This window comes from Pristis pectinata, chromosome 2 (assembly GCF_009764475.1).
Source record: "Pristis pectinata isolate sPriPec2 chromosome 2, sPriPec2.1.pri, whole genome shotgun sequence".
Lineage (NCBI taxonomy): Eukaryota > Metazoa > Chordata > Chondrichthyes > Rhinopristiformes > Pristidae > Pristis > Pristis pectinata.
In genome coordinates this window covers 44,898,952-44,925,341 of record NC_067406.1, presented here as the reverse complement: position 1 = coordinate 44,925,341, position 26,390 = coordinate 44,898,952, and the positions used below count along the sequence as shown (strand labels likewise).

The 26,390-nt window shown below is 37.6% G+C and overlaps 1 protein-coding gene across 3 annotated transcripts in view; it reads left to right on the top strand.

Annotated features, from left to right (window-relative positions):
* Positions 1–26,023, top strand: part of pigo (phosphatidylinositol glycan anchor biosynthesis, class O) — a 35,288-nt gene extending 9,265 nt beyond the window's left edge. The window contains exons 3-10 of one of the 3 annotated variants that reach the window (XM_052035339.1): positions 693–816; positions 6,084–6,243; positions 7,164–7,340; positions 10,824–12,423; positions 15,353–15,556; positions 19,139–19,318; positions 21,922–21,992; positions 24,275–26,023. In XM_052035339.1, coding sequence (XP_051891299.1) covers positions 693–816; positions 6,084–6,243; positions 7,164–7,340; positions 10,824–12,423; positions 15,353–15,556; positions 19,139–19,318; positions 21,922–21,992; positions 24,275–24,286 — 2,528 coding nt within the window. In that variant the 3' untranslated portion in view covers positions 24,287–26,023. Of the gene's footprint in view, positions 1–692; positions 817–6,083; positions 6,244–7,163; positions 7,341–10,823; positions 12,424–15,352; positions 15,557–19,121; positions 19,327–21,921; positions 21,993–24,274 lie in introns of those variants that run through there. The other 2 variants (XM_052035329.1, XM_052035350.1) reach the window with 2 other exon arrangements.
* The last annotated feature ends 367 nt before the right edge of the window (positions 26,024–26,390 follow it).

Here is a 26,390-nt window from a genome sequence, read left to right as displayed (position 1 = left end):
CAGCATTTATAGTTTGCTCATCGTGCCAGCTCACAAATCCCTGGAATGAAATACTTCTGTTTTTCCACTTTCCATGGCGGTATTTAAGTTTTCCCTATGTAGATTCCTGATCAATTATTGCGTTAGGTTACCACAGGCAAGCTCGAAGGGTTGTATATACTTTAGTGCCTAAAATGAACTCTGAGTGAAGATACATGTTGATACACGTACACATGTAAATTTACTGCCTGTAACTTCTAATTTGGGGATAGATTTTGTGTGTGTGTTTTGGTGGTGGGGAAGATGCATTATCCAGAGTCTTAATATTCCTTTGGAGTGGTTTTCCTCAATTTTGGATTTCCATTTCTATTCATTTTGGCATTATGGTAACTTAATTATTCAATGGGTAGTCTCTTTAACAAAAACAGAAAACGTTGTAAACATTCAGCATGCCAGGTAGCATCTGTTTCTTTCCACAGCCACTCCTGACATGCGGAGTGTTTACAACATTTTCTGCTTTTTATTGCAAATTTCCAGTTTCTGCATTTCCTTGATTTTCATAAGCCTCTTTTAACAAGTTTTTAAACACTTATAGATGTAGTTAATTATTTTTATCCTGTTTTGTCTTTGGAAGTACAGATTGTAATTGTTCTGTTTTGACATTTAGTAATGTTATGACTTCTACTAAGTGCAGGTTTGTTCTCTGCTTATAGTGGAAGCTGGTGAATGGGATGTGCTCATTGCACACTTTTTAGGAGTTGACCACTGTGGGCATCGATATGGGCCTCACCACCCAAAGATGGCAGAAAAACTCAATCAGATGAACCAGATGCTGAGGTATGCTTGATGTGAGGACTTCAATTAGATGTGCTTGAAGGCTAATATGTGTTTTCTTGAGACATACAGAGTAGCTGTATATAAACATCAATGTCAGATTAGTGCTGTCTTGATTAGTGGCAGGTAGCATTTATAAGACTGGTACTATTTGCCTTGTTTTTGGATTACTCAGGTACACAGGCAGAGAAGCATCCCAGAAATGGACTAATGGGTTACCAGGTCAAAATAGGCTCAGAGCCTGGCAAGAATTTTCCCTTTGCTTTCCTTTCTCTTCCTGACCAGCCTGTGTAAGAGCTTGATCTCAATCCCCACTGACCCAGAAGAAAACAATTGGTTTGGAGTTACAACCTGTCTCTGTTGAACAGTCTATTGTCTTTAACCTGGCTACCTCACTTAGTGCACTGTGGCTGGGTTACTTCATTTAACTGATCCTTTTGACCTATCTTGTTGCTGAAACATATATGTTACTGTCTAGTAGTTATGGTGACATCCCTGTTTTGTGTCAACAGCTACCATTTCTCATTAAATCTAACTTTCAAATGATTGGGATGGTCATTGTGCACAAAAGTCTGCTTCTAGGCTGAAGTTCTAAAATGAGGTTGCTGTGATTAGATATCTTCTAAGGAACATAATTTATGATGATCCACAGTAATTCAGTTATGTCCAGCTCCAAAATTCTGCTGGGAATTGAATTTAACCTGAAGCCTGAATTCTTTGATTTTCTTCTTTATAGCTAATTTCAAATTATTTCCAAAAAAAAGACCTTTAGGTCTCCATGACCAAACATGAAAATCACTCAATTCAGTCCTTTGCATAAAAAAAATGTGAAACTTGTTCCATTGTAAACTAAAATTAGTGAGACATTACAAAACCATGTATGAGTAAATATTTCCTTATAATTGTATTGATCAATTTACCACCCAAGTGCTTAGCAGATTAAAATTTACTATAAATGTATTGATTAACTTGAAACTAAATTCTTAGCAGAGAATATAATAGCCTAAGATTCTGTATCTTGATTGCTGTGTAGAATACACTGCTGAAAGTATGTATGAGACAAAACTAGGATTAGGATTGTCTGTGATGATTCTGTGGTTGAATAGATTTCCTGGATTATAGAGTCATACAGCATGGAAAAAGGCCATTCGGTCAATTTTGTCCACACTGACTAATAGGCTCCCATTGTATTAATCCCATGGATCCTTAGCAGGCTGTATATGGATTAGATCAATAAACCACAATTGTGCAGAGCCTTGAGGAATGAAAACAAAAGACAATGAAAGGAGAAAACAAAGTTTAAAAACTTGGAATTTGCAAAGTGGATCATAATGCATATTTTTATTCTCATATTTTGTTTTATCAAATTTGCCCAAAGCAAGCAAACTATCTTGATTGGGGTGAGGCGATATTGACCCAAAGGAAGGGATAAAGCAGAAATAGAGTATCACTCACTCAGCCTCTTGATTGGGCAATTAATCACCTAAAACAATGGACCTATGCAGGTTGATTCTTCCCATGAAGAACAAAAATTTATTTCATTGTTGAATATACACAGAATTGATGAATATACAAGAAGATGTAAGTGATTCCAAGACACTATTGGTATTGATCCCTGATGTCCTCACCAATATTGTTTTTTAAATAAAAATAGATTGATAATTATTCTCATTGTTACCTGTAGAGTTGTGTGCATGCAAATTGGTTGCTATGTTTCTTGTATATTGACAGTGACAAAAGAATTGCTAAGTTCAGCAAAATGATTTTTCTATCCTCAGTGGAACAACAATTTAATAAAACAATTCAAATTTTTATCCCTTGTTTGAAATTCTTGTTGGCAGGCAAAAGAAATGAAAGTTATCTTTTGGGCATATATGAAGTATCTATAGCAGCATGAATAAGAAAATGAACCCTCAAAGCTTCATGATAATATTTTTTCACAATTTAAGTCCCCATGTTGCAAATTTTTTTTTAACCAAGAAGCACAACACTTCTTAAGTGTGTGATCCAAATGTACTTTATTTTGTTGATTCTAAGAAGTAAAGATTTGGCTGTCCAAATGGCATTTTGGAATCCATTTTATCTGTTTTTAATTGCCTAGTTAAGAGATTAAGTAGTTAGTTTGCTCACAGGCTTTTGCAATATGCTTGCATATTGATAGCGTATGGATAAATATATTCTGTTAGGAGATGTCAAGCACTTAACTACACGACATAAAATGTATATATTACATCAATTATATAAGAAGTTTCCATGCAAACAACAATCTGGTGAATGAATGGAGACGAATGTTGGCCAGTATTTAAGGAAAGCATGTAATTAGAATGACATTGGGTACGTTAATGACAAACTATTATTAGTTTGTCCTTCTGTTATCATAATATTAGCTTGTAGCATTGTTAAGGGCATAATTTGTAAATAATATCTTAAAATTATCTTACATTAGTTGGAAATCCACAAAATGGTGATCACTTTTGATGTGAGACTGACCTTTGGAGATTAGGCAGATTCAAGTTTTTCTTTTAATTCAGCTTTGGAATGTGGCCTGATCTAGCAAGGTCAGTAATTAATATGAATAAATTCATAATGAGCAAAGTTAAATAATGTGCATTCTAAAAGATGGATGATGACCTTTATCACAAGAGGGCTTGGATATAGAAATAGTGAAGTATTATTACAGTTGTGCGGGTTATTGGTGAGGCAACACTTTGAGTACTGTGAACAGTTTTGATCCCTTACTTAAGAAATGAAATACTAGGATTGGAGGCTGATAAGTAAAGATTCATCAGTCTAATTCCTGGGATAGGAGTGTTGTCCTATCATGAATGACTAAAGAATTTGGATCTGTATCTTTATAGTTTAGAAGATTGAGGGGTGATCATATTGAAACAAAAAAAACTTCCAAGGGGCATGGCAGGTCAAATAGTGAGATGTTTCCACTAGTGGAAGAGTCCTGAACAAAGCTACGTAGTTACAAGTTTGGGGGACGGTCATTTAAAACATACATATAGGAACTTCTTTTCATCAAGTGTAGTGAATCTATTGAATTCTCCTTTTCAGAGGGTTTTGGAGGATAGGTCATTGGAAGTATTTGAAGAGAGGATGGATACATTTTTGAAAGATTGGGAAATTGAAGGCTATAGTCAACTAGTATAGAAAAAAAGTTGAGGTCTGAGGCAAGTCAGCATCATATTGAATTGCAGGGTAGGTTTGAGGGGCCAGATGACCAACTCCTTCTCCGATTTTCTTGTGTCGTGATATATTGAACCTGACCTTCCTCCATCTTTTAAAACAGGTGCGTAGGAATTTCACCGATTGTCTTCTCCCAGGCCAAAATGTTGGTTCAGTGTGGTTCGGGCATCTGTCTTCCACTGGGAGCTCAGCACATCCAAGAGGCCCAGTGTTGTGCAGTGTAGGGCAAGGACTCTCACTATGTGTAATTGGCCAGGTGCACTGACAGACAGCTGGTGAGGTCCCATCCCTCAGTTTATGACCTGTTGCTGTTATTGAATGTTTGTGAATGTCTGTCATTCAAAAACATTCAAAATCACTCTTGACCCATTTAAAAAAATTATTAAAAGTAAAATTATGTAAAGGTTAAAAGATGCACATACGCAACATTTAAACTGACTTAAATCACATAAACGTCTCCCAGGAGCTGATTTCTACTCTCAGTTTTAATGAGGATGCTACACTTATATTGGATTTAAGTTTGTGTAGAATTGGCAGGCAGGTGGACTTCCCAGCCAATAAATACAATCCTTGGACTCCTTACAGAAAATTACTGACAGGCAATAATTTTGTTAAGATGTGGAGAGGTGACCAGTCATTGCATGTTTCTCTCTTAAAATGAGATGAGACACCATTCTTTTTCAACATTCTAAATGTGTACACAGGCAGCCTGGTATTTGGTGTTGTGCAATAAATTGAACAGGCACACTTTTGCATTCCACATCAAAGTAACAGCACTCGCTTCTGACCTTGAAGGCAGTAGACTTAAATATCTAATAAGTCCTGTGCCATGGTGTAGCCTTTTCTGACATGAGTAGCTGTGAAAGGTCAATTCTGTTATATCTGTGGTGGCCAGAATACTGAAACATCAAAGAGACTGGGCAGTTATTCACAATGGAGAATTTTCAAACTCTCAAAGTGGGAAGGAGAAAGCACACTTTTTAACCAACGTTTAAATCATTTTAGAGTACAAAACAAAGATTAGAACATGTCCACGAGTTTACAATTGAAGCTGAAATGCCATAATTTTTAAAATAAATATCAGTTTGAAGTTTGAAATATTTGATAGAATGATGGTCAATACAGCTAAAATTAATCTATTTAAGCGGCAAATATGGTTTTGTATGCTATTTAAAAACTCGCTTAAACCGTAACAAGTTGTGTTGCCTTTGGTGCATTATTGAGAAGACCACTACTCAACAATTCAGGACCAGCTTCTTCCCCTCCGCTATCAGATTTCTGAACGATCCATGAACACTACCTCATTACTCCTTTTTTCACTATTTAATTTTGTAATTTATAGATTTTATGTCTTTGCACTGTACTGCTGCTGCAAAATAGCAAATTTCATGTTATATGTCAGTGATAATCTGATTCCGATTATCACAATGAGAAAAGTTTGTAGTACTCAACTTTCTCATTGGATCACTTGTATCTGAAGATCATGCTGAAGAAGACTACAAAAAGGCATTCCTTGCAGGAGAGGAAATAATGGCTTACAGCAACTTCTCCAAATTTAACTGCACATGTAGAGATTGCTGTTCATTTCATACAGGAATTGCAAGGTCTGAATCTAGGTCATTATGCTGGAACATTGAGAGGTATCGTTGGCCTTTATGGTCCTGGGTCTCCACATTGTTTTCCATTCACATTTGGACTGTAAGTGTGCAGTGCAAGGAGATACTGAGTCACTTTCCTGCATTGTAGGGAGAAGATAAGAAATGGCATGTCAAACCTTGTCTACTTTATTATAGCTACAATGTTATAATTTTGACAGCCTTGGAGCAGGTGACCTGTTGACTGCAATGAAGACAGGATGTTGATAAATAAGCCATGGTGAATTAGTTTGTCTGAAAGGATGCAAAACAAAATAGCTATTAAATATTTGAAAATGTCAAGGTAGCATGGTAGGCTTAATGTCAAAGCTACATCATTAGTATTAGGTAAGTGCATCAGGGCCCTTAATTGGTTAAACCGTTGAAAATTGTCAAGTGCAAAATAACTTTTGCGGGTAAACAATTTTTTTCTGTATTTGATAGGTCATTAATTGCAAAACTTCAAAATGATACCTTGCTGGTTGTCATGGGAGATCATGGAATGACAGAAGCAGGAGATCATGGAGGTGACAGTGAAGGCGAAGTTGATGCAGCTTTGTTTATTTATAGTCCAATTCCCATGTTTGAGATAAAAACTATTGAAGTAAGTACTGTTTTGCAGCAAGTTTCATTTGTCTTGCTGTTGTATTCCAAGGGATGTGGTTGCAATTCATTCTTAGCAATAAGAGAGTTGGTAAAATGAATTTCAGTTTTTTAGATATGACATGCACGCTTCAAATGAACATCGCCCTCATCAAGTAAGAGGAAATTCTTTTAGAATATAAATTTTGTAGAAAAAAGACCAATGTAATTAATGTTTCCTTTGTCTCTGCTTTGAATGCATAAGAAATAATTCTTCAACGAATGTTACAAATCCTGTTCCCTACCCATCAACCTCCATTGTATCTGTCTGAAACTGAACTAGGTTATTCACAATTTTGTGGTCATATTTGACCATAGGATGCACCATAATGTCAGCCATCACTAAGATCATCTATTTTGGTCTCTTACTTTCTTCCTGCACCATCCAATTGCTATTCATGTGGGCAAGCTGATGCATCCCCTGCCAGGTCTCACTAACCTAATTCAGGGCATGAGAGCAGGTCACCATCTTGTGTGCTGGGGAATTAGTTCAAATGTATAATAACTCAGCAGTAAATAGGTTTAATACATAAGAAAATTGACAGTTGACAAGTTTCAGGTTTGGCAGAGTCTGTGGAGTGAAAAGCAGAGTTCATGTTTCAGATTGACAACTTTTCTTCAGAAATGTGGAAAGTTAGAAAACGTGTTTGAAATGGCAGAGAAGGTGGGAGGAATGCGGGGAACAGAGGCAATTATTGCTTGCTCTAGAAGTTAAATGATTGAAGCTGAAAAAGCAACATGTTTACCCAATACAAGTGTGATTCCTTTCATTGAAATAGTTCCACAATCAAAGACAGACTTTTTATTTCTTTGAGAAATGTGTAGTCATTCTGTTAATTATTTCTTTTACTTTCATTTACCCAAAAATTTCTCTGCATTTAGGACTCCGAGGTTGTTTCTCAGATAGATCTTGTACCAACCTTGGCTCTTCTACTTGGGATTCCTATTCCATACAGCAATATTGGCATGGTGATAGTGGACATGTTTACGTCTTTGCCAAAGCTGGATGATAATCATTATCTCGAACATGCAAAAGTACTTCTCATCAATGCCATACAGGTACGAAACTAAAAGATTTGTTGTGTTTTGTTTTCTGTCACCTTGCTTCCTCTACACCAAGTTCCACACACCATAATTTTAGATTCTATTGAATCTGTAACAGAAGAAGCAAGTGTGTTTTGGCTTGGTCCAGGTTAGTGTTTTCTGTAGGAAAAAGGCAATTATTTCACTTTGTTGATTTGGAAATTTGACTAAATGAGGAAACTATTTCCAATTATGAAAAAAAAATTAATTGATAATATGTGGCATGCTATAATTTTCATTTGACCATGAGTAACATTGCCGTGTAAATGCACAGAGTAGAGTGCTTCGTTACTCTAAAAAGAGAAGAAAATAAGCTGGAGGCCGTTAATATAACTGCATTTGTGCATCCTCCATATACTGTATGGATTAGACTACATTGTAATTGGCAAACAGGACAAAGCACACAAACACTTAAAAAATATTTTAAAAGTAGGCTGGCCTTCTGATGGTTTATGCGCTACATGTGAGGGCACGATAATGTGTGTTGATGATGGATATTCTGTAGCTGATAGCGATTTTTCAAAAATAATTGGTGAATTCTCTAGTTCTTAGTCAAAATTACAGTACTGGAAACAGTTGTTATTTTTTAAAAAATTGAAAAGCTTCTTAGTAAGTTAATAACATGTTGCTGCAAGTAAAGTTGCCTATAATTGTGCACAAATTATTTTCTCCCAAGTATATACACAAAAATGAATCTGATTTATTTTATTCTTTCCAGAATGTGGGTGTGGCTAGTGAGGTTGGTTTTTGTTGGCAAAGCCTAAATGCCTTGGCAGTGATCCACCTCTTTGAGCTACTACAGTCCCTATGGGGAAGGTACTTCTACCTAGTGCTGGTATGATAGTTCCAGTATGAAAGTGTATTCCCTCGTGCTTGCTTTTCCTTCTAGATTTGGATGTTGTGAGTTTGGGAGCTGCAGTGGAAGGGCTTTGGTGAGTTGCTGCAGTGCTTTTTGAATTTGGTACTTCACCCATGCAAGTTGGGAGGATTCCATCACATTACTGACCAGTAGATAGTGGAAAGACTTGTGAAGTCAGACAAGTTGTTTATTACTGGATATCTGTTCTTGTAACAGCAGTAATTATGTGGCTGGTCCATTGTTGTTTCTGGTCACATGTAACCCCCAATATATTGATGGTGAGCACTTGGCAGTGGTGATGTTGTTGAATATTAAGAGGTGGTGACTGAAATCTAATTGCTGGAAATGGTCTTGCCTGTGTGTAACAAACATTACTTGCCACTTTTCAGCCCATGCCTGAATGCATTTGAGGTCTTCCTTCATGGAGACATGGGCAGCTTCATTTTCTGAGGAGTTGCAAATTGAACATTGTATTATCATCAGCTTACATCGCTAATTTTGTCTTGATGATGGTGGCAATTCTGTTGATGAAGCAGTTGAAGATGGATAGTCTAGGATGTCCTGGGATAATGATCACAACCTCCAGCTACCATAACCATTTCTTTTTGTACAAGCTATGAACCTAGACAATAGAGAGCTTTTCCTTGATTCCCACTGACCAGTTTGCCAGGGTTCCTTGATGCCTGGATAAGAAATGGTACCTTGATATTAGGGACAGTCACTCTTACTTTGCTTCTGAAATTTGGCTCTTTTGGATCATATTTGGACAGGCTGTGATGGGATGTGGAGCATTGTGGAACAGATGAAACCTATGTTGAGAATTGATGAGTGGTTTATTGATGAATCCATTTGATAACCCTGCTATCCATTATTGTGTTGATGATGGAGCATGAACATGAAGTTTAATAAGTTGGGTTGGATTTGTCCCGCTTTTTATGAACAAGCCATATGAGGGCATTTTTCCCATATTATCAGGTGGATGCCAGTATTTTACTGGAAAAGCTTAATGAGCAATGCACACTATGTTAAATCTGCTTCTCTTTCCGTAGATGTTGCAAGATGTGCTCAGTTTTCCAGCATTTTGTGCTTTTATTCCACTCTTCAAACAATTTGATTCACTCCACTCTTTGTGACAAAGAAACAATCGAGAGTATTGAACACAGGAAAAGCTAAAGAATCATATACCATCCGTGCTGTAGCACTCCAGAACTAGTGTGTGTTTGGATCCTAGTGAATATGGCAGGTCGATAGATGTATTGAGAGTTAACATTTCAGGTCGAAGATCCTTTGTCCCAGCTTGATGACTAGCTTACGTGACGGAGGGGATCTTACGCAATGATTTTTCTCCACTTCTGGCTGAAGATAACATCAATGCTTTAGCTTGCTGCTTACACTCATATACTGTACTCTATCATTGTTGATGATGGAAACATTTTTGCTTCCTGCTGTTAGCTACCTAATTGGGCATCACCATTCATTACTGGACTGCAGAACTTTGATCTGATCCTTTGGATGTGGCTGGCTTTGATCTGTCAGTTGCCTGCATGCGGTCATGTGTGTAGTTTTGTTAAGTTGGTACCTTATCTTTAGGTATGTTTGCTATAGCTCCTGCTGTGCCCTCTAAACCTCTTCATGGAATCAGGGTTGGCCCTTTGGCTTGATGAGTGATGGATAGGTCAGGCCATGAGGTTAAAGATCGTGGTAGATTCTGTTTGGCTGATTGTCCACAATGTTTCATGGATGCCTAGTTTTGAGCTGCCAGATCTCTTCTGAATGTTTCCCATTCAGCACATTAGTGGCGCTACACAGCTGGAAAGAGGGTGATCTCAGTGGAAACATGGGATTTTGTCACCCCTTGGAATGCTGTCAGTGACTGTTAAATCTGCAACAGATAGATTGATCTGAACAAGGTCAAGATGTTGGTACTCTCACCACTTGCTTCATTCAGGAATATCTAATTGTCCTTGATCAGGGAGAGGTCATTTTCTCTCTTCCCCAGAATGAAGCAATCCTGCAGAGTGAATTGTTTAACAATACAGCAGAGACCTGAAATTTCTGGAAGCTATGGGTTTGTATGTGTAACTTTTATCCCCTACCACTAATTTGCCTTCATCATCATTCATGGTTGCCATTTTCAAGTGCAGTGTTACCAATTTTTTGATGCTTGACTTAAGCAGAGATTGTGTCGGCTTGAATTTCTTTCTAGTCTGATATCCAAAAACATACTTTGTTGCACTCTAAACTAAGAACAGGATAAAAATCAGGATTGGATATTTTTCTTTTCAAGTTCCAGAGTTGATGAGACCAGCAGCATTATCTAATTGCCATATCGAACCAAATTGGAAAGCTAATTGTTCCTTTGTTATCTTTTAAAATCTGATAATGTCAGAAATAATCTAGGAATTCAATTTCAGTTTTAAATTACTCACTGACTTTTTAAAGTACTTTTCTTTAGTGTGGACTTTATTAATTTTATCAGTTTATAAATATTTCATCAAATTACTCATGGCAAATGATGGTTGCTAAAGTACTAAAATAAGATCTAATACTAATAATGCTGCATCATTACTTTTGGTAATGCGGGGTATGTTTATTTATAGGTGAATCGATTTTTGGAAGCTTATTCTCAAGTTGCCAAGGATCTCCCCTTGAAAAAGCTGAGTTACTTGAAGGAATTGTTTTCCACTGCAATGGCCGAATACAATGCCCTGATCACAGACCAACAGGTTTCTGAAAGATTTATTCCAAACCAAGATCACCACTCAAGAATGCAAAATCTGTTATTCATGTTGCAGCGTTACCTGAAGGAAACCAAGGAAATGTGTCAAGAAACATGGGCCCGATTCAACCCTGTGCACATGCTGTGTGGTATTGTACTTCTTGCAGCAACCTGTGTGCATTGTTTTCTGGTATCTGAAAGTGTATCAACTTTTGAATCCTTGTACAAAGTACTTCTTTTCTATCCAATTATCTGGGGCCTGGCTGTAGGGTTAATGGTCAATATCTGGATGTTGATATCTGGCATTAGGGTGGAGCCTCTGATAGCATCTTGTTGGGTAGCTGTTGGGTCACATTTAGGCTTTCATTGGAATTTTTGGAGATCAAAATACAATAACAATCATGATACAAACAAATTATCCCAAAGCTCCAATGCTGGTATTCAAAAGAAGTGGAAGAATTTATGGAAGATCTTTGTACCTTTGGGAATTCTCCTGTTACGATGTGGAGCCATGTTTTCCAATAGCTTTGTAGTAAATGAAGGGCAAGTAGTATCTTTCCTTTTGAAATCTATTGTGACTTTCACTGTCCTAAAACTAAAATGGGATGGAAAACTTAATACGTATAGTTTAAATGTGCCAGATATGCATAGGAATCCTAGTTTCATTACATATAAAAGAGAATCTCTTTACATAATTGGGTTACTGGTGACCTTTCTGTTGTGTGTTCTCTTCTCTAATAACTTCTATAACTGCCGTGAAGAATTTGTGAACTGTGTGCCCTCTTCCTTTCTCAAACCTTTGTCAAGTTTAAATAATAGGCAAGAAAGGAACTTCCATTATACCTTGTCAGTGTCATCACTTGCACTCTTGATCTACCTCATACGAAAATGGTTCCTTCATTATGGAAACCTCAACAGCTCGCATTTGATTGTGCTTTTTGTACGTTTGGGTTTCCCGTTTATCGTATTTTGCTCATCTTGCTTTTGGGCTGTAAATGCTGCTCCAGAAGAAACTTCCAATAATCTTCAAGATCTAAAAAAGAAGATAGTGGTAGTCCTCCCAAGAATTGTCTTTGGCCTAATAACAACAGGCTTCTTTATTGTGCTATGGAATCCGATCACTGTATTTGTGAAAGACAACAAGCAGTCCGATGAAACGCTTGTCCCTTCCTCCAAAAATTCTGCTGAAATGAAAGCTGATTCTCTACATGTAATCCCACTAATATACCGTAAGATGCACCAATCAATGAAAATACATTTTAATGGTGATCAGAATGAATCTCAGACGGTGGCTGCTTATGGCCTGGGAACTGTGTACTCTGCTGCACTCCTCATTGTTATTGTTCTTTTAACATTTTTGCTTGTTCTGCTACATAATGAGAGAATGTCACTGGCTTTCCTGCTGCTGTTCTTGGAGGGATTTTCTTTCCTGGAGATACATGGTACAGCAAGGAATCTGTCATTACAGTCTGATAATACTGGTATGTAATCAGTATTTTATTTGTTGTGTAATAGCAGTTTGGAGATTTTAGAAATAATGTTGGTGCTTTCTAGCTTTGCTTTCAAACATTTTTTGTTTGTATATTTGAACAGAAACCCCTTAAAAGTGTGCAAAATGTGTGTATTTAACATTTTTGTTGCATCGTTTAAATATCACAAACATTAAAAATTCCACCTGGCTCAAGAAAGTCCCACAATCCTTAAATGCAATATAAAGGTGATCTATATGCTTTATTTTGAGAAGGGTATCTAATCCATGAAGAAGTGCAGAAGAGATTAATTAAGAGAAAATCAGGGACAGGAGACTTAAGATGTATACAGAGACTAGAGAAGGTTGGGAAAATGTTTTCAGCAGTCTAATTTGTCCAAAAACTTATCACCAACAATCAAATCCGAATGGCTGAGCATTTCCTGCATTTTATATTCTTACTTCAGATTTCCAGTATCCACAGAATTTTGCTGATGTGTCCAGCTTTTCTTTAAGATCTAGTCAATAATGGTTGCTTTCATCATTGATTAGACCTTAATTTTCCTGCTTCAGGCCTCTGAAGCATTGGGGTAATTATTTTTAAAGACCACAAGAAATAGAAACGGGTCTGGACCATTTAGCCCTCAAGCCTGCTTTGCCATTCAATTAGATCATGGCTGATCTGACTTTATTCAAGTCCACTTCCGTGCTCTCTCCCCATAACTCTTGAATCCTTTACTGATTAAAATGTATTTATCTCAGTTTTGAATATATTCAAAAATTCAACCTCCACAGCTTTCTGAAGCAAGGAATGTCAAAGACTGTCAACCATTCTTCCTCATTTCAGTCTTAAATAGGCACCTGCTTATCTGAGACTATGCCTTCTGGTTCTGGTCCTACGTTCTGTTGTGAGGTGAAACATCTTCTCAGTATTTACCTCGTCAAGCCCCCTTAGTATTTTATATTTCAATAAGATCACCTCACCTCATTCTTCTAAGCAGTGAGTATAGACCCTCCCTTTCCTCAAAAGATAGTCCCTCCATACCTGCAATCATCCAAGTGAACCTTTTCTGGAACTGCCTCCATTTCATTGAAAAGATTATATATAAATGCAAATTTTGTTACTGTCTCTTGGTAGGATACAACTCTGTGTGCATTATTTCCTCTCTTGTGTCTCATAAGTGGCTGTCTTTCAATTATAGAGTGGACTTCTAAATCTTTTAACGCATGATTGGAAATGCTGGAAGTGGATTTCACAGTTATGTCATTGAGTCCTACAGCAGTCTATGTGTCCGTGATATCCCACTGTCCAGGCGTCAAGCACCCATTTACCCTAATCCTACATGAATCCCATTTTATTCTCCCCATATTCCTATTAATTCCCCAAGATGATACCACTCAACCAAACAGCAGGGGCAATTTACAGTGGCTAGTTAACCAACCAACCAACCAACCAACCAGCACATCTTTGGGATATTGGGAGAAACCAGAGCACCCAGAGGAAACTCGCCAGTCACAGGGAGAATGTGCTTACTCAACATTGGTCAGGATTGAACCTGGGTTGGTGGCACTATGAGGCAGAGCTCCACTAGCTGTGCCAGTGTGATACACCAATTGATGTTTGAATAAGTGACATATTACAAGACCTGGTCTCTAACCTTGCTTTTAACTCTCTCTTGAATATTCTCAGCTAAATGATCTTGCCAATCTCTTAACATAGCATCTGGAGTAGGAGATTGTTAAATGCCTTGTACACAAGTACTGTGGTACCTGTAGCTGGTATTTACAATTGTTAAGGTGGTTATCTGGAGCAAATGTAATTGAATACAATGTGTATATTTTGCTTAATGAACCAAACAGAAGACTTAAACTCTGTTATGTTCTGTTAAGCTAACTTTATTGGAATTGTTACCTTGAGGTTATGATATTTATTTGGTAATATTGAGTTGATAGCCATGTTCCCATTGTGTTAAATAGTCAAATTGAATCATCAATCTGGTCATTTGTGGGCAAACATCTGGAAAGAAAGTGCTGGGTTCTTATAAGATTGCCACTGATTTACTAATTACCTTCGGACAAATCAGTTGCTTTTATCAATTCTAGGTTAGACTTAACTTCCATGCCTTGGAGTCCAAATGCCTGAAAACGTCTTGAAGTAATAATTATTGTTCAGTCAGTGGAAACTTCCATGAAAAGGTTGGGGATTTCCTGATACTATGAAAGTCACTAAATAAACGAGTCCACACGCACAAAATGCTGGAGGAACTCGGGTCAGGCAGCATCTATGGAGAGAAATACAGTTGACATTTCGGGTCGAGACCCTTCATCAGGACTGGAAAGGAAGAGAAGATCAGGGGCCTTTCTGATCCCACCCTCCTACCTTCCCCTCTCACCTGGACTCGCCTATCACTTGCCTGCATGTACTCTTCCCCCTTACCCTGACCTTCTTGTTCCGGCTTCTGCCCTCTTTTCAGTCCTGATGAAAGGTCTCGACTTGAAATTTGACTGTTTATTTCTCTCCATAGATGCTGCCTGACCTGCTAAGTTCCTCCAGCATTTTTTGTGTGTGTTGCTCCAGATTCCAACATCTGCAGAATCTCTCATGTCTCCAAATAAATGAGTCTAAGTGTTGAGAGTAAAGGCTATTAATTTTTGAAGGTTCTTCCTTTATAATTGCCTTGAATTATTTCTTCAGTCAATCCTCCAAATTAAAAGGTGGCATAATATATATAACATTGTGAGACTGGGTAAACCATGCACTATGTTATTAAATATAGTGAAAATTCACCATTATATTTCATTTGTATATTTAAGACTTATGTAGAAGTTTTAAAGTCGATATTTGAAGTTGTTTTGGCAGATGATTAATCATTGACTACTATTTGATTTCCATTGACAATCTCATGGATGTTTCAGGCTGATTTATATTTTTTCTTTTGAAGCCTATTTTACAGTACCATGGTATGCAGTTACAGCCTGGGTCTTTGCAGCTACACAGTTCTTTTATGCCACTGGGCATCAGCCAACATTCCCAACTATCCAGTGGAATGCAGCCTTTGTTGGTTTCACTGAAGGGCATAGCACCAATGTACTGCCAGCGATATTAGTCGGGATGAACACCTTTGCCTCTCATATTCTTTTTGCAGGTAATTATTTTGCAGCTTCAGAAAGTTCCATATTATACAGTAGTAGGTTTTCTAAATGAATATCTGCAAAGAATATTGTGATGTAGAATATAAGTGTTTTTCATATAGGCAAATATTTTGTTTCAGCAGAGCACTGAATAATATCAACTTTGCTGAGACTTGACCTTGCATGTTCAGGTCTTTAAGTTTTTTATGTAGTAATTTGCTTAGAGTGTGAGCTGATAACATCACATTGAGGGAAACAAGACTTCTGGGACCTGAGTAAATATTGAAGAACAGCGAAGTTAACTGAGAAGTGGGTTAATTCAGTGTCACTGTCTGCGGACAGAAGGAGAAAAAGACATTTGCCAGGAAATAGGATTTCATCCGTTTTTGGTGTACTAAGCACCATGGTGTGCATGTGGTGCTAACATCCATTAGTTTTCTCCTCTCAAAAAATTGTGAAATTGGACAAAAACACCCTCTAAAAATTGCTAGGGTGTTTTGCACCCAGAATCATGCATTAAAAACAGGATTTGCACAGTCCTCAAAGGCAGGTTAACCAGTTTTGGACACCTGTAGACACTTGCAGTCCACCACTACCACAAGAATTTCAGTCTTTGAAGGCATATTGTCTTCCACACACAGATGGCAGCTATGTATATGGTGCAGGGGAGAAGGGGAGAGTTCATAAATTCATCAATAGGTTTGCTTCCATCTCAGAAAAGGCCCATTTTTGCAATGGATTGACATTGCATTCAACTTGAATCTTGTGAGGGTTTTCTCATTGGTGAATGATGTTGGACTTCATTGGTTTGAATTGCAAACCTCTCAATGGACCTCCAGGCCATTCTGATCAACTTGCTGTAAAGTTTATTACTTTCAGCTGCAGTGGTTCTGTTACTTGCCAACAGCAGCCTGCAACAACAGTAATCCAAAGGGCTCGGTATTTGAAACCAGAATTATACCTGTAAAGAAATGCAGGAACAAGAAACGTTTTTCCAAAGGTAAGTATTCTCTTAAAGAGCTACCACTCAATAGGTGACATGGTTACTGTAGCAAGCCTTTGCAATATTTGGGTGACGTATTGCAGGATCCATCCTTCCAGGCAATACTAACTACTGAGTAAGTCAGGGTGAATAGGTCATGGGTCCTGCCACAAAACATGGCATTAATCATAATGAACTGTCTTCTGAGCTGACACCATGTGGACATTGAGTGAGTGGAATCTTAATCCACTGAAGAAAAAATCAGGATTATTGAGTGGAGCTGTTTTAGGTTCCTGAGTGCATCCGTTGGCTGGTTGTGTCTCTGATACTGTAGTGAGCATCAAATTGTGATACATGGTAAATATGATGTTTCCAAACACTGTAGGCTTTGAGCCAGAAGGCACACACATGCCCAAGGTGTCTGACCTACCTTACATGGCAATCACCACCTTTCATGAGTTCTGAAGTTGCTCAGTCCCTATGTCAACAATGCTTAAATCACAAACAGAGCTGAAAGTACTATGATATATTCCTAGATAAAATATGAGAGAACAAAGACCTGAAAAGCCCAAATTATCCCATTGAAGTCGGAGATGGATGTTGTACACATTGATGAAATCAATAGCTGCGTGACTGACCCTGGGAGATTTGAGCATACAAGTGTAGATATAAATGGGTTAAGTAAGTGGGCAAAGATCTGGCAAATGGAATATAATGTACGAAAATGTGAAATTGTCCATTTTGACTGGGAAAATAAAAAAGATACGTATTATGTAAATGATGAAAGATTACAGCTTGAGATGCAGAGGGATCTGTATGATTTGCACGAGGCTTGTACACAGGTTCAGCAAGTAATTAGGAAAGCTAAAGAAGCTCTTGTTTATTATTAGGGGAATTGAATATAGAAGCAAAGAGGCTATGGTTCAGTATGTAGGACATTGGTGAGGCCACATCTGGGGTACTGTGTGCAGTTTGGTCTCTCTATCTCAAGAAGGATGTTAATGTGTTGGAAGCAGTTCAGAGAAGGTTCGTTAAGTATTAGCTAATGCCTGCAATGGATAGATAGTCTTAAAAGTAAAGTTGGGACAGGCTACACTTGTTTCCAGTGAAGTTGATTGAAACATAAGATCTTGACAGGGTGAATGTGGAGCTGGCATGTTGGGAGAATGTAGAACAATTGATCACTATTTAAAAAGAAGGGATGGCTCATTTAAGACACGAGTTCAGTTCTTTCTCCTCCCTCTCTCCAAGGATGCGAGTCTTTGGTAATCTCTTTCTCAAAAGGTGGTGGAAGCAGTGTGTTTGAATGTTTTTAAGGCAGAGGTAGATAGATACTTGATAAATGAGGAGGCAAAAGTGTCACAATCAGATAAACCGTGATCTTATTAAATGGCAGAGCAGACTCAAATGGATGGGTGGCCTACTTCTACTCCTGCTCCTTGTATGGCAAAAAAAGAATTTTAAGATCGTCTATAATAATTATGCAAATGAATGAGGCTGTATGCTTATAATAGTTCATTTTCAGTGTTGAGAGAGAGATTGCTTGACAGTAATTATTACATTCACATTTCAAAAATGACTTAATTTATATCTACTGTATAAGTACATTAACTTAATTTTTATGTGTCAATATATGTGAAAAATAAGTGGCCTGGTACTGAACCTTGTGTATGCCATTGTATATCTTCCTCTATTTCAAAACATAACTATTCACCACCAATCTTTTTCAGTCCTGAAGTCACTCTTTCATCCATGCTGCTACTACCCATCTTAAAATAAGGACAGCAATTTTGCTAACAAGCTTAATATGATTCAGATGCCTTTTGGAACAAATATACAAAATCAACCACACTGTCTTCATCTACCGATTCTCTGTTATTTCATAAAATTGGTGTCATGTTGACGAAACGTGATTTGTCCTTAATAGATCTGTGGTGCATTTACTTTCTTAATCCAAGCTGGTCTAAATGGCCATTGATCAGTGTCCTACCATGGATATTCAACTAACTGGCCTGTAATTGCCAGATTTATTCTTCTCCCCTTTGATTTCTTTTCACTGTTTGAACCAGGTAAAACATTTGCATTTAGGACTGCAGCATAGCACTGCAATTACCCTTGGCTCCTTTTGATCAAGGATTGCAAAATATTACAACAGTGTCCTGCTTTCTTGCTCTATGTTAATCCCTTCTGGAATGTATGCCTCTATTGGTGGAAGAGAATGGTATTTCCATAGTTAGATTGTCTGCCATTGCTTTGGTCTACAATTGTATGAATGAGAATAGCACCCTACATCATCTAGCATTATGCAAGAATATCCCACTCTGTCAACAGGAATGGAAGATTAATAGTGTGTGTATTGGGGTGGGGGGGGGGGTGGTGGGGGAGATGGGTGTCAGGAGGGTGGTTGTGGGTTGATGCCATAAAGATAAAGAGTGTCCAGAAATATACTGATTGTCAGTATGATTAATCATAATTTCTTGAATTAATCACATTACAAGGCATTCATATGAGAGAAGAAAATTGGTGCTAAAAGTATATTAATAAGATATTATCAACCTTGCAATAAAATGCATTGAAACTTTTAACTGACTTTTCAGTTATATTCTTGAGGTAGTTGGATGTCCTTTGTTGCTGCTTTGGCCATTTGTCCGTGAATTGAAAAGCACTAAAAGCAAGAGCACCAGAAAGGAGTCTGGAGATGAGGAGCTGATGATGGAGATGAGGTTGCGAGAAAGTCCTCAGATGTTTTCTGTAGCCATGCTGCAACTGGGAATGAGATGCATGTTTGCCTATGGTGTGCAGGTATTTTATACTAGCTGTTCCATCCAAAATTCAAGCTATTGTAATTCTGTAATGACACTCAGGAAAAATTGATCTAATTATAATTTCATAACATTGGATAAACTCTATAATGTGTCAGACTGCAGACATGATGCTCTCTAAATATCGAGTAATGTAACAATAGTGTAATCAAAGTAATTAATTGACCCTCTGGTGGCTTAGAGCTTGAGCTTGAAGATAATTTCACAAGGTCAGTACCTCAGCCCTTGTAACCATTGCAGCATCTTTGATGCTGCAGTAGTCCTGCTCATTCTGCCTTGTGCCTCACTCAACCCAATGAGAGGTCATTTTGAGTTATGTTTCGCAGGAGATTCTTCAGGGAGACTGTCAGTTTCCCTCCATAGATGCTGCCTGACCTGCTGAGTTCCTCCAGAGGTCGTATTTTGCTCTTTAAATGCTGTGATTGCACCTGCCTCTAACATCTCGTCTGGCAGCTAGTTCCATATATCTACCACCCTCTGTGTGGGAAAAACATGCCCCTTAGGTTCCCTTTAAATATTTCCCCTTCCACCTTAAACCTGTGCCCTCTAGTTTTAGACTCGGCTACTCTTGGAAAATGACGGTGACTATCTCTCCTTTCTATACCCCTCATACCTTTATAAACCTCAAAAGGTCACCCCTCAGTGTCCTGCGCTCCAGTGAGAACAATCCCAGCCTATCCAATGTCTCCTTGTAACTAAAGTCCTCCATTCTGCACTCTTTCTAGTGCCACCAGATCCTTTCTATAGTGTGGTGACCTGAACTGCACACAATATTCCCAATGTGATCTTGCCCAAGTCTTGTACAGCTGCAACATAATGTCCCAACTCTTAAATTCAATACCTCTGCCTATGAAGGCAACTAAGCTAATGCCTTCTCCACTACCCTATCCACTTGTGTTGGCATTTTCAGGGAGCTATGAATTTACACCCAAGATCCCTTTGTATATTAATGTTTCTAAGGTGCTGCCATCTGATAGTATTAGACAAGCCAAAATGCAGTACCTCGTACTTCTCTGGATTAAGTTCCATCTTCCACTGCTCCCCCCAAGTTTCCATCTCCAATGGTAGGAGAGTCTGTTTCCTTAGGAAGCCATCTTTGCTATCTGCAATTTCACCAATCTTTGTGTCTTCAGCAAACTTGCTTCTCAGACTACAGGCATTATATTTATAGGTCCTATCACAGATTCCTGCGGTACACCACTGGTTACAGACTTCCAGTCAGAAAAACAACCTTCCACCACTGCCCTTTCCTTCTATCATCGTCAATTTTGAAATCAGTTTGTCAAAGCACTTTGGATCCCATGTGCCTTAACTTTCTGGACTGGCCTACCACACAGGAGCTTGTCAAAAGCCTTACTAAAGTCCACATATACAATGTCTACTGCCTAGCCTTCGTCAATTTTCTTAGTAACCTCCTCAAGAAAACTTGATCAGATTTGAGAGGCAGGATTTCCCAAGCATAAAACAATGCTGATTTCCCCCTAATCAGTCCATGCCTTTCCAGGTGATCATAAATGCCCTTCCAGATGACCTAAGAATTTTTTCCAATAGTTTTTTTTAATAACTGACACAAGACTTAGTTTCCTGGCTTATCCCTACTGCCCATCTTGAATATGGGAAAGTTAGCTACTCCCAGTCTTCCAGTACCTCATCCATGGCTAAGGGTGATGTAAAAAGCTCTGTCAGAGTTCCAGCAACTCCTTCCTTGATTCCCATAACACCCTTAGATGGATTTCATCAGGCCCTGAGGATTTGTCCACCTTAATGTGCATCAATATCTCTAACTCTTGCTCTTTCTTGATAGACACGTCCCAAACTATAATGCACACCACCCCCACCTCCATCCTCCCCGTCCTTCTTACTGGTGAATACTGATGCAAGGTATTCATTCACAACAACACACATATACCCTGGCTGCACACAAAGACACCTCTTTTGGTTCCTGAGGGGATTTATTCTTTCCCTAGTTATCCTCTTTTGATATAGAAGGTTTTAGAATTATCTTTAATTTTATTGGCCAGGACCACTTTATGTCCCCCTTTTACCTTCCTAACTGCTTTAGAACATAGAACGTTACAGCACAGTACAGGCCTTTCGGCCCACGATGTTGTGCCGACATTTTATCCTGCTCTCAGATCTATCTAACCCTTCCCTCCCACATAGCCCTCCATTTTTCTATCATTCATGTGGCTATCTAAGAGTCTCTTAAATGTCCCCAATGTACTGTATCTGCCTCCACCACCTCTGCTGGCAGTGCGTTCCACGCACCCACCACTCTCTGTGTGTAAAAAAAATAACTCGCCTCTGACATCCCCCTTATACCTTCCTCCAATCATCTTAAAATTATGCCCCCTCGTGTTAGCCATTCTTAAGATTGCTCGTTTGTTTTCTTAAGATCTATCCTATATCCTCCCTATATCTATAAAATTTGATGAATTTAATGTAGATGATAATGGGAATAAAACATATATAGGGAATACTCTAAATAAAACAGATTTGGTTTTGAAGTTAAACTTAATTACAATTAAATGTTTTGTGTTCTTCAGATTTAATAAACTTTTCCTTCTCTACACAGCTCCTTGCTTCTGTGTGTGCAGCAGCCATATTAAGGAGACATTTAATGGTCTGGAAGATCTTTGCACCAAAGTAAGTTGTGCTTCATTAATGAGTAGCTAACTACTAGCAGATGGGAAGCAATTTTTTCCTAAGGAACATTGATTTTACTGCACTTGCATTTACTGCTCCTTTATTGGGCACTTAGTAGCCTACAATAATGAAATGTCCTTTTTTATAGTGCTGCATTAGCAATGAAAAAAATTAAATTGAGTAAACTACAGTAATCCAATACTTAATTATTCAGAAATCCTGATGGTTTGGCATCTGACTCACCAAGTGTTGATTCCTATGCTCCCTTTAATGCAATGGTGCCCTGTTTCCTCTGCTTCCTTTAACCTCACTGGCCCAATTTCCTACACTCCCTTTAACTTCACTGGGGCCGCATTTCCCGTGTTCCCTTTAACCTCACCAGGTTAGCTGTAAACTGTATTGTACAACTGTTTAACATCTTAGAAAAAATCAGTTAAGACTATGTTGTAGTATTAATTGGAATAACATCCAATAGTCTGCCAAATCTACTAGTCTGGCATCACCAGAGTTCCCAGCATGCTGGATTAACTTGAGTTTTACTGCATCATGATGTGGATATGATCGTATCAATGCAGATAAAAGAGGGTTTCACATTATATTGAATTAGTACCAATTTTGAGCTGTCTGTTGAATGAAAATTAAATGAACTCGTGCTTAATATTTTATATTCTTATCTTTATGCAAGCATGGACTCAAAAAAAATTTATTTCTTGATGAACTGGTTTTGTGATCAACTATCCTAGAGTAAATTGTGATATAGCATTCCAGATCATGTGAATTTTGGAAATTGGGTCATCTGAGTTTGTGACTTTGTTTGGTCTGGAGAATTTACCAAACCTGGCCTTTTTTAGCATCTAGATCTTGATGGCAAAGTAACATTTATATCTAATTGCCATTGAGAATTTGGCAAGTCACCTTCAGAATCATAGCTGACTGAGTGTTAAAGGAATTTCCTCAGAACTGTTAGGCAGATGGTTCTAGAGATTTTTAAGCTAGCAATGATGAAAATTGCGAACTTGCAGAGATGATGTTCTTGTGCTCTGGAAATGATCAGTGCATGGACAAATGTGAGCAAATGTTTCTTGGCACATATCAACAAAAAACAAAATGTGTTCAGGTCTTGGTATGTGCATGGACAATCAAGCATGGACTGCTTGATTGTCTGAGGGGTTGTAAATGAAATTCTGCTATTATCAGGAATGTGCCAATGAATAAACATAATTAGTTGAAACAGCTGAAGATGGTTAAGCCCATGAACACTACCCTAAGGAAGTAATGTAACAATATTCTGGGACTGAGATGACGACCTACCAAAAATCATAAACATCTTCCTTTATACTTGGTGTGATCACACTCAGTTGACTATTCTCCCCTACTCTCACTGATGTCAACTTGACAAGGGATTTTCTTCATAGCACATATACTCAAATGCTGCCTTGAAGTCAAGGTCATTTCAACCAACCTTTCAGAAGTCATCTTTTTTGCCTGTTTGGACCAAGTTTTTAAGGACTAGTTGTCCTTAAATCCAATTTAACCACCAGGGATCAAGTAATTGGTGGATAAACTGAAAATAGTTTATTGTCATGTGCACAATTACATGTATGCACAGGTGCAATGAAAAACTTACCTGCAGCAGCATCACAATCACATAGAATCAGATGTACAACGTTCACAAGAAAAGGCATAAAGTAAACATAAATTATACAGTGCTGTTGGATGGCATCAATTGATGACGGATTCAGTCACAAATTCAGATTAAACTGTGGAACCAGTTTAGTTTGCTCCTTTGTTATAACTTGAAAAGTTTGAAACTTCATTTTCATGTCACCTCACTTTTAGATACGCCTCCGGCTGTTCATTTACATCTCTTCATTCAGGTGGGGTTGGCCTCCTTCTCAATGGTAATGATGTAGCAAGGACTCTTAATTGTCAACTGAGATAGCCTAGTAAGCCAGTTCAAGGGTATTTGGGATTGGACAATACATGCTGGCCTTGCTACTCTCTCACTACCAGAGATTAAATTTTTAAAAAATGCCTCAAATAAAAACAGGAAATGCCGGTAATACTTGCGGTAAGTAGCCTCAATGGAGAAAGAAATAATGCTAACATCTCAGTTTGATGTCTTTTTAAGTATTTCCAGCATTTTGTTTTAATCTCAGATTTCTAGCATTTCCAGTTTTTCATTTGCTTTTCAACAAAAATTCTCACTTGTGCCTTATGTTTAATAGGATTGCTAATTGTTTCCTAAATTTGATGTCTCTGGTTTTTTCTTTGCTTTCTAGGTTTCTATTTGAGGCTTTGGGCTTTATAGTGACAAATATCTACCTTGTTATCACTTTTTGTTTCGTGATGCGTGTGGATGTCGGTGTCAATACATGGTTTAAAGAACTCCTGAAGCGGTCGAGGTAGTTATTAACACTATTACAAATGAAGTCCAGTGAAAATTGCTATAGATAGTTACAATGGGACAGATTGTTAACCACGTTGAATACCAAAAGAAAACCAACCTTAACTTATTGTAATTATCTCCAGACATCAGGAGTTGCCATTGTAAAAGAAGCACAATTTACCTTCTTGCCTTCTATAGCCAACAAACAAATGCTGAAGTTTCATTGTACGCACAAGTGAAGAGGAGATTTGAGCCACTGAATGAAAAGTAGAACTGTTTGCTGTTCCTTGGGGTTGACCATTACTTGAAAGAATTTATTTGTAAATAAAACTGTACTTTTAACACTTGTATGGGTTGGTGGTGAGTAGGTATGATGGCCTAATTTAACACTCAATTTTTTTAGTGAAAGACTTCAAGCATAAAAGACAAAGGCTATGTATTATTTTAACTGCCAAAGTTTAATGTTTTCTAATGTGACAAATTCCTATTGCCTAGCAAATTTAATTACAAAACAAAAAAAGAGATTTGTAAAATTTTTCATATGTCAAGCACTAAACTTTAATTGTTAATGATGGTTCTGAATGTGGACATATTGCAAGGATTGCTCAAATATAAAATGAGGTGCGCACAAATGTTGTGCAAATCCTTGAAAGGTATGTCGCAAAGCAATTTCATTAGTTCAGCTAAATTGTTTGAAATGCCCAATACCACATCTTTAATCACAATTTGGAGGTACTTTGAAGTTTCTTGTACCATAAATATTTGCTATTATACGAGCAGAATATTCCCCTTAGAATGCAGAACTTATTTACATTAAGCACGTTTGATTTTTGCATCACGCCAATTTTAAAAGTTTAATTATCCACTTCAACTTTTTCATGCTTCAGCAGCATGAACATTCCCTATTCTGAGGAAGGTTTGCTGACCTGAAACATTGTCTAGTTTCTCTTTCCACAGATGCTGCTTGACTGGCTGAGTTCTTCCAGCATCTGTTTTGTTTCAGATTCCAGCATCTGCAGTTTTTTTTTAATTAAACATTTCATTAGAGTTTGGCTTGTGTTGTTGCTTTGTATATGCGATTGTAAATTAATAACTTTTTAATTATAAAGGCTTATATGAGAAGAGCTGTTTATATTATTGATATATTGCAGCAGTGCTGATTAAATTATTTCTTCCCAAAAATCAATAAAATTGTCTGAATGATATAGGTAAAGGTGATTAGCTGTTCATTTAGTGTTGTTGCAATGTTTGTTTGTCTTGTAAGTTAAATGTTGATTACCTGTTTATGAAATTTCATAGTGTTGGTTAATCGAATTGAAAAATAATGAAAGTTGAATAAAGACTCTCTGTGTATTTATTTCTGGTTAAGCGTATGATTCAAGCCATAATTCTTGCATATTGTACGTCACTTTCTACATCAAACTTGGTTTCTTTTGCTGTTAAATTGAGCTCGACAGAAACTTATCCTATATTTTTCTTCCTCTTCTGTGTGGGGATGCGTTACCTCCATTCTTCTCCTCTGATTTGTTCCCAAAGGAATACTGTACAACATTAAACTAACTAGCTTCCTGCTGTTCACTACGCTACATTTATTTTTGCATGTAATCCTAAAAGTGAATTCATTTGTCACATTTATATTAAAAGTTTGCTAAATACTCCTAATTTGATTTGGGAATAATGATGCTTATTTTATGCATTAATTTCAGTTGCATTAAAACATTTTACCACATCAATACATCCCACCACAATACTGAAACAGTGATACCTGCAATACAAAAAAAGCAAATGCTGATAAATCTGAAACAAAAACAGAAAAAGCTGGAGTTACATTGCAATTTATCAGCAGCTGGGAAAATAATGATTTGGTTGTTTTGGTCTGGATCTTTTGGAATGAAAAATTGCAAGGGATATTTTGATAGAATCCAGAAAAAGGTAAAGCTTCTATGCGACTGCTTTGAGTCAGTGGACTTTCCATGTTCAAAGACTTCATCAGGACTGAAGGGTCTCGG